Source organism: Physeter macrocephalus, chromosome 21 (genome assembly GCF_002837175.3).
Source record: "Physeter macrocephalus isolate SW-GA chromosome 21, ASM283717v5, whole genome shotgun sequence".
In the NCBI taxonomy this organism is placed as follows: domain Eukaryota; kingdom Metazoa; phylum Chordata; class Mammalia; order Artiodactyla; family Physeteridae; genus Physeter; species Physeter macrocephalus.
Window position 1 is genome coordinate 101,744,289 of NC_041234.1, and position 8,716 is coordinate 101,753,004.

Below are 8,716 nucleotides of genomic sequence, written 5' to 3' on the forward strand. Positions count from 1 at the left end.
AGAATAAATGCCAAGAATGTTTTCGTGTATTACTTTTCTACATTTTTTTAAATTAAAGGAAAATTCTTTTTTTAAGCAGGAAAATAAAACATGGTTTATTGTTGCAGAATTTGAAAAATCAATGCTATGACTTTTAGATTGTCCAGTAATTTCCTTTGCAACTAGTAATTTTTCAAATATAGCTATAAAATAGTTTTGCTATTACTACCAAATGTTTAAATGGAGGCTGGCAAATCATTTTCTCACCTCATCAGTTAAAGGGCATTTGTGTAAAAAATTCTTAAAAGTTGATGGGAGATGAGGAAGTTGCAGCCACTGATACAGCCCATTCTTGGATGAAACTTTGTTACGTAGGGAAGTAGGAACCCCAGAGCTGCAATTACAAAGGGGCGCGGGGTGAAAGGGGATTTTGTCCATGGGCGGATCGCAAGGGCCTAGCACGATGCTGGCCACTTCCCGGGCGGTCAATAAAGCCTCGAGCTGGCTGGCAGCAGGCTCGCAGGACACTGTCGATCACGGACAGACGCAGGAAGCTTTGCCTGGTTCCCAACAGCGCAGCACCCTCCCGCTAAGCTCACCCACCTGGGCCGCGAGGGAACCCAGGGGCCGGGAGGACATACGCTGGCGCGCCGGAGAGCTGAGGTGTGGGTGGGGTAAGCAAAGCGCCGTCCGCTGACAAGCTTCTATCTCCAGTCTCCCGGTTCCCAGCGGAACCCTCCCGCAGTGGCTCCAGTTTCTCTCACGCCTCGGGGCGGGCCGGAAGTGACGCACCTTGTCGCGCGTGATTGGCGGAAGCAGAAATTGCTTTGCGGCCGGCACGGAAATTGCTTTCCTTTCGGCTTCCGCTCCTGGCCCATGTGAGATACAGGCTGGTGAGATGAGCTCGAGTCGGGCTGCGGAGAGGTGAGGGGTAGCGGACGGGAAGAGGGGTCTGGGTTTCGTTGCGGGTCGGGTTCCCGGGCTTTTGAGAAATGGAGGCCGCCTTTTAGCTGGCGTCGCTTGTTCCCCTCCCAAGACTTCGCCATTAGTTACTATTTCCATGATCCATCCTTTAAAGCCCTTTTAATTTAATTTAATTCGCTCCCTCCACTCCCCGGCTTTTTAGTCTCATCCCTGTTGGTCCTGATGCGGCCTGTCCCTCTCCAGCTAAGTTAACGTGTTGCACTTTCCTCATCACGTGACTCCTTTTTCTGCCGCTGCTGGGGAGCATTTCAACCCTCCGCGCAGACAGTGACTGCGTTATAAACTCCTCTTATCTTGGAAACCTTTGCTCATTGGAGTCATCCACGACATTTTCTGTGACGTTTCATGCCTCCCGCCGGGGGAACTAAATATAATCTGTTTAGTAATGGGTACCTAGCAGAGTTTGACATATACCGTTAGATAATGGTAGACTCTATAATTTGTTTCTGGGTACCAGTCTCCTAAGTTAAGCACCTACCTTGCCGAGCAAGCTCCAGCTGCTTTCTTCCAATTCCCCGTTTCCCTATTCCTGAGAACAAATGATCAAGATGTCACTTTTAAGTAAGCTTGCAACTTTACAGGTATCTTCCATGTGGAGGATTTAGAAGTGTTGATTGTGATATTGCCCTGCCTCAAGGGCTAGCAACAGCGTCTTCTGCCACCTTACCTAGGGTCTGACATTTTTACAGCCTACCAGAGGTCAGTGGGAAATGGAGTGCCAATCAGTCACTGAAGAGTGTTAGATCTTTTTCATTTTCATGCAGTTCTGTATGGGTATTACTAACCAGTGCTCAGCTCTTGCAGGTGATGCCTGCCTTATGCAGTCTAAATTTTATGTCTTGACAAATTTCCAAAGATGCTCACACTGCTTGGTTTGCACCTCTTCCAGGGGATAGAACTATTCTGTACTAAGAACTGCAGTTATGTTTTAGAGATCATTTCAATATAAGAAAAATTGTTTCAAGTGATAATATTTCTCTTTTATCTCCTTTAGCAGCCTTCTGGCTTTAAACCAACAGGAAGAACTAGAGGATTTGCCAAGAGAGTACCCCTTGAGCACCAGTGAAGATGAGGTGGGTGACACCCACTAAACCACCTTCTCCAATTTCCCTTCTGCCTCAAAATTAGGGTAGATGCCACATTTCCTAGAAAGAAAAGGGGTGACAACATTGTTTATACTTGCTCAGGTCTCACAAATAAATTAGTTACAGGTTTCCACCACTACCCAAATTAGAGTGTTCCTACGAAACCTTTCATAAGCTAAAATGGCATAAAGCAAAGAAGCTATTACCTTAGGACACATCTTGCTAATGGAAACACAAAATAAATCAAGATAAAGCATAGATGCTCATAGACAGTTCAAAGCTATGGCAGCTTGATGCTGAGATGCTAAGTGTAGTTTCCAGGGAAGGGGCTTGGTGGTGCCACTCTGAGTATGTGCTGCCTCTATAGCAACTCACTGCAAAACAAATGCTAGACGCTATTTTCACTTCGGATTTTGTTCAGTTAGCAAAAGCAGATACTAATGTAGGTCTTTTGTGAAAGCGAAGCGGCGTAAAGCAAAGCAAACTTTCAAAAAGCAGAGGATACCTGTATTTAGTGTTTCATGTATGTGATATTGTATTAAGTGCTATGGGAATTCCAAGATCGTATATAAGATACACTGTCCTCAGGTTGCTTAAGTTGAGTATATAAGACCAAAACACATGGTATTATATGATTTCCCAAGTTTGGATTTCTATAGAGGGTTATTTGATTATCCGACTGAAATATACATATGCATAATTAAGCTGGGTCTCCAACAGCTGCTATAGGAATTCCAGCTCTTTATTCTCTTGACAAAACTACTTAAATTGGTTTTTTTATGTCAGTTTCTGTGTCAGATCACACTATATATTCTATACAGAAACATTATTCTCATGGCACTTTTCTTCTCAAAACAAGTTAAGGCCCAGCCGCCCCGCGGCACGTGGGATCCTCCCGGACCGGGGCACGAACCCGCGTCCCCCGCGTCGGCAGGCGGACGCGCAACCGCTGCGCCACCAGGGAAGCCCTAAATTGGTTTTTTTATGTCAGTTTCTGTGTCAGATCACACTATATATTCTATACAGAAACATTATTCTCATGGCACTTTTCTTCTCAAAACAAGTTAAGACAGAGGCATGGCATTAGCTCCTGGTTACTAAGGCTCTATGTTCCTTACAATGAGGGAGTTTGGCTTATTGAAGCATTTCTTTCCATTTGTGCTGGAATGCCTGCATGCCAGACCTCATCTGATTCACCAGTTCTCCACTGACCAAGAGAATGAGAGGGGGCTTCCCTGGTGGCGCAGTGGTTGCGCGTCCGCCTGCCGATGCAGGGGAACCGGGTTCGCGCCCCGGTCTGGGAGGATCCCACATGCCGCGGAGCGGCTGGGCCCGTGAGCCATGGCCGCTGGGCCTGCGCGTCCGGAGCCTGTGCTCCGCAACGGGAGAGGCCGCAGCAGAGGGAGGCCCGCATACCACAAAAAAAAAAAAAAAAAAAAAAAAAAAAAAGAATGAGAGATTTTACATGGGCCTCAATTGCCATACTGTCTTTTCCCTCCCCTCATCATTCTGATGGTTTTTCCTTTTCTGTTTCCAGGGGGACAGTGATGGAGAAAGAAAGCATCAAAAGCTTCTGGAAGCAATCAGTTCACTTGATGGAAAGAATAGGTAACATTCCCTTCAATTTGGACAGATTATAACTAGCTGATTCCATGAGACTTATCTGCAGCTAACATTTATTGAGTGCCTAAGACAGTGAAGATACAATTGTCAGAGCGTGTACTTTGGAGACTGTAGGCAAGTTTTTTATCCTCTCTGCATGTCAGTTTCTTCAACTAGAAAATAAGATTGACATGTCCCAAAGTCACTCAGCTCATAAGTGACAGATCTAGTATTCAAATCCAGATATGTTTGAATTCAAGTCCAATACCTTTTTCACTATGCCTACCTTGCATTGCCGTGTGTTTTTGAGGGGCTGAGCCTACATTAAGAGATGGTTAGACTACCATGTCCAGCTTAGGAACAGATTTCCTGGTTGCTTTGTGACAAAACCTGATTCTAGAATAGAAATGAAACCAAAGCATTGTTTGAAGAGAGAAGTGTTTGTTCCCCAGCAAAATGTATCCATTCTTTCTGTATTCTGTTTTGCTTAATTTCAGGTGGAAATTGGCTGAGAGATCTGAGGCTAGTCTGAAGGTGTCAGAGTTCAATGTCAGTTCTGAAGGTAAGTTAACCAAGGGAAACTCTCTTCATGGAACTTGTGGAGTTCCAAAAGCATAATGGTCACTTTCCAGCTGTTTTTGATGTGGTTAATGAATCATACCATAAATACTACCGTGCGAGGGGGTGAAGAAGGGTAGTCAGATGCTCTTGAATTTCTTCCATTTCTAGGAGAAAGCCAAAAGGCCACAGTCAAGGTCTCCCACTGAGCTTGATGAGCTACTTCTAGGATAGAGGGACGTGAATGAAGACAGCTGCCTCTCACGAGCTTAGTCATGTCCCTGATTTCATTTTTATTTCAGTTCTCACAGTGCATTGAGTTCGGACAGGCAGATAGTCTCTCCTCTACTTCTGGAGCTCAGAGAAGTCAAGTTACCTACTCAAGGACCTTCACCTAGTACAGTGTTTCTCAAACTTTTTTCTTTATTGCTCCCCTGAGGAGCCTTTTTCGACATTTCTTTTCCTCACTTCCTCCCTCCCTCCTCGCCTACTCTGCCACCAGGAATAAGATTTTCTTAGATAAGGCTGAGCTTTGGAGGGACACAAAACTAATACAGTCAGCCCTCTGTAACTGTGGGTTCTACATCTGTGGGTTCAACCAATGTGGATTGAAATTTTAAATTTCAAAATATTCCAAAAAGCAAAACTTGAGTTTATCCCGCATACCAGCTACTATTTATATCAAATTTACTTTGTATTAGGTATTATAAGTAATCTAGAGATGATTTAAAATATATGGGAAGATGTGTATGGGTTGTGTGCAAATATCAATGCTGCGCCATTTTATACAAAGGACTTGAGCATCCTTGGATTTCTGTATCCTTGGTGGGGCCTGGAACCAGTCCCCTGCACATGGATGCCAAGGGATGGCTGTATCTAAGTGGTTTTTTTTTTTTTAACCCCTGCCCACCAAAGAACCAGTTTTTACCCCTGGGTGGGGGAATGATATCACCCCGATTGAGAATATATGATCTAGTAAATGGCAGTGTTTAAACTTGATTTTAACTTGATAACAAGTCTAGATGCCAAATCTTTTCCACCATATTCACAACTTACGCAGCTTGAATGAGTTATGTGCTTCTAGTAACCATTAACATAACCTCCCAGAACTGGTAACAATATATTCTTCCAAGCTTATCCATTCAGCAAATAACTTACTGTGCCTCTACCATATATCAGTTTCTGGGACTACAATTAGGAATAAGTCGCAACTTCATGGAGCTTACATTCTAGTGCAGGGAGACAATAAGCGAATTACAACAGGAAGATGCAGTCAAGTGACTAAGTGGCTGCTTTCGGTTGGCTGGGCATGAAAAGCCTCTGAAGAGGCAAAATTTAAGCTGAGATCTGAATAACAAGAAAAGTCACCCATGCAAAGATAGGGAGCAGTATTCCAGGCGAGGGGGCAGCTAGTGCAAAGGCGCTAAGGAAGAAACATGTTCAGCATGTTTGAAGAAGAGGAAGAATGCCAGTGCGGCTGGAGCATCCTCCATCTGTGGATGACATGAGGTTGGAGAGACAGACAGGGACCAAAGTATAATGGAGAGCCATTGGAGGATTTTCAGCAGGATCATGGCATGCTATGATTTACATTTTCAAAACACTCTGGCTGCTGTGTGAGGAATGAATTGAAGTGGGGCAAGACTGGAAGCAGAAAGACCAGGAGAAAAGCAAATGACTGTTTTAAATAGTTTTCTGTCTTCCACCTTCCAACACGTTTGGGAATGTAGGAAGGCAGTGGCGTCACTCTGGCTAGTGACTGAAGTAAGAGGACTATTCCTGCTTCCCTGCACACCTGCCTGTCTGCCAGCATTTTCTACTGAGGTCTCTCCCTATGTGATGTTGAGGTTTTGCCTCACTTCTCAGTCTGACCAGAAAGTTTGTCCTTTCTACAGGATCAGGAGAAAAGCTGGTCCTTTCAGATCTGCTTGCGCCTGTTAAAACTTCATCCTCATTGGCTGCTGTGAAAAAGCAGCTGAATAGAGTCAAATCGAAGAAGACTGTGGAGTTACCCCTTCACAGAGAAGAGATTGAGCGAGTGAGTCAAAGAAAATGTGGTCCATTAAGGGGGAGAAATTGAACTGACAAGGAAAAATAGCGTTAGAAGAGAAGGGGGGATGGCCTGAAAAATGGGAGGAAGGAAAGTTGTGGTTGCCTCACCCTGGAAAAGATTAAAACTAATCTCAGGGGAAGTGTAGTCCTGAGAAGTAAGCAAGAGCTAATCTCTAGCATCCTGATTCTTTCTTAAACTAAGAAACATGGCCTCTTAGTTTCCTGTTGGTCCTTTGAGTTTGATGCTTAATTTCGTGGCTCTTTCTTTCTGTCTGCTTTGCCTGTTTCAGATCCACAGAGAAGTGGCATTCAATAAAACCTCACAAGTCCTCTCCAAATGGGATCCCGTCGTTCAGAAGAACCGGCAAGCAGAGCAGCTGGTTTTTCCCCTGAGCAAGCAGCAGTCCATCTTTGCTCCCATCGAACATGTGGTCAGTGGCTGGAAGGTAAGTGCAACATGAGGATAGCACACCTTGGAAGGTGAGATTGCTCCATGTGGACATTGCAGAGCCTGCAGTTGGTCTTGTTGGACACGTTAAGCCAAAATGGCAGCTGCAGTCAGTTTAGTTGAGCGGTCAGAAAGGGAGGGGGCAGGGGAGCAAGATTCGTAGCCAGTTGCCGTTGCTCTGTCATCACCCTTCCTCAGCTTGGATTGTCCGCTGCATGGTTATTTGCATGTTTTTGTGTGACCACATCTGATTGCCAATAGAGCAGGAACATAACGATGTTTTCTTTTTCACACACTGGATTTTTTTTAAAAGCTTTTAAAGCCAACATTCTGACCTTGGGACGATCAGGAACCTGGCAGCATTAATGATGCCTTAGGAGGGATATACGAGCAGCAGAACCGAAGTTTGCTTGAAAAGGATACCGCATTAAAACATAGCAGATTGCTGGTAATGACGAGATGTTTAGCAAGTAGCTCATTATGGCTGAGCTGCAGAAAATAAAAAAGATATTTTAGGGCTTTCCTGGTGGCGCAGTGGTTGAGAGTCCGCCTGCCGATGCAGGGGACACGGGTTCGTGCCCCGGTCCGGGAGGATCCCACATGCCGCGGAGCGGCTGGGCCCATGAGCCATGGCTGCTGAGCCTGCGCGTCCAGAGCCTGTGCTCCGCGACGGGAGAGGCCACAACAGTGAGAGGTCCGCGTACCGCAAAAAAAAAAAAAAAAAACAAACAAACAAAAAAAAAAAACGTATTTTAGAGCTGGGTTTCCCAAACAATGATCTCTGGCAGGTGTTTCATCCGTCTGAAGTAAAAGGACAATTGTGAGTATGGTGGTGTAAGGTTGCTAGCTCTTTTTAATTATGAGGTTATTCTTTCCACTTTAATGGTGTTGAAATAGCTTTTCCTTTATAAAATGATGGTGGTAGTAAGTGATGGGGTTGGGGGTGGAACGGTAGTTATGCCATTAGTAAAATTAAAAGTTAGTAATCCTGTGTCGGTCCCTAAAGTTTCAATTTTTAGTCTGAACAACTTGAGAACAGCTAGCCTTTCTTTTCCAATACACCATTGGTTATGCAGTCTATAATGTGTTCTGTCTTTAGTAGAAAAATAGTCCAAAACATCAGTGCCCAAACCATGGATAGATGGCTTCTCTGCTTTCTATAAATCCAAAATTGGTGTCCTATGTTTCAGGAAGTTGAGATAATTAAAGATCATCAAAGTAAACATGGCTTGCCGCCATAGCTAGAAAGCGAGCAAGTCATTGCTTATTACGGGGATAAGCTCTGTTTCGGATACTGTTGTTGAAGTCACCACCATTCTCTTTCTAGGATGCTTCCTTTTCCACATGAAAAAGAGATCAGGTTTAAAGTGTGGCTGCAGGATGGAAGGGAGACTTTAGGGGAAAAAATTAAGAGGTAATACAATTTGCAGGATTCAAACATAAGTATAGAAAATACATAGAGAAAAGTCTGACCCCACCCTTGTCCCCCATCTGCTCCTTTTTACCTCCATACTCACCCAGAGGTCACCACTTTTTTATACGTTTTTTGTTACCTTAAGAGTTTTATGGATATATTTATGTTTACCTCATTTTTTTAATCAAAAAAGTAGTAGTACTACTACACACTGTTCTGCACCTTGCTTTTTCCAAATGCTGGTATGATCTTAGAGATGGCAGGTCAATGCCGAGTTGGTCATTAAAGATGAGATGCGGGGGTGTGGGGGCGGGTTGCACTGAGAACGGCGCAGTCTCTGATCTCCAGGAACTCCCTATGTGAGGCAGAGTGGGGCCCAGATGCTATACACAAACCTGCTGTACCATTCATTCTAAGGTTCATCTTTGAGAAATTATACCAACATGGCACAGAGAAGTCAGGGGGTCCTTTGTGGCTGGCAGTGCCTTAGAGGGCAAAGCCCAAGGACTAGCAATATACTAGTATTTCTGGAGATTTTTTTTTTTTTTTTTTTTTTTGCGGTATGTGGGCCTCTCACTGTTGTGGCCTCTCCCG

General features: G+C 44.4%; 1 protein-coding gene across 3 annotated transcripts in view; it reads left to right on the forward strand.

The window, feature by feature from the left end:
* Positions 1-796: 796 nt before the first annotated feature.
* UTP14A (UTP14A small subunit processome component) overlaps positions 797-8,716 on the forward strand; it is a 20,204-nt gene continuing 12,284 nt past the window's right edge. For 2 of the 3 annotated variants that reach the window (XM_007103036.3, XM_028482528.2), the window contains exons 1-6: positions 797-903; positions 1,958-2,036; positions 3,586-3,656; positions 4,148-4,212; positions 6,104-6,246; positions 6,551-6,706. In XM_007103036.3, the coding sequence (XP_007103098.1) occupies positions 878-903; positions 1,958-2,036; positions 3,586-3,656; positions 4,148-4,212; positions 6,104-6,246; positions 6,551-6,706 (540 nt within the window). In that variant the 5' untranslated portion in view covers positions 797-877. The remainder of the gene's footprint in view (positions 904-1,957; positions 2,037-3,585; positions 3,657-4,147; positions 4,213-6,103; positions 6,247-6,550; positions 6,707-8,716) is intronic. The other variant, XM_007103037.4, reaches the window with a different exon arrangement.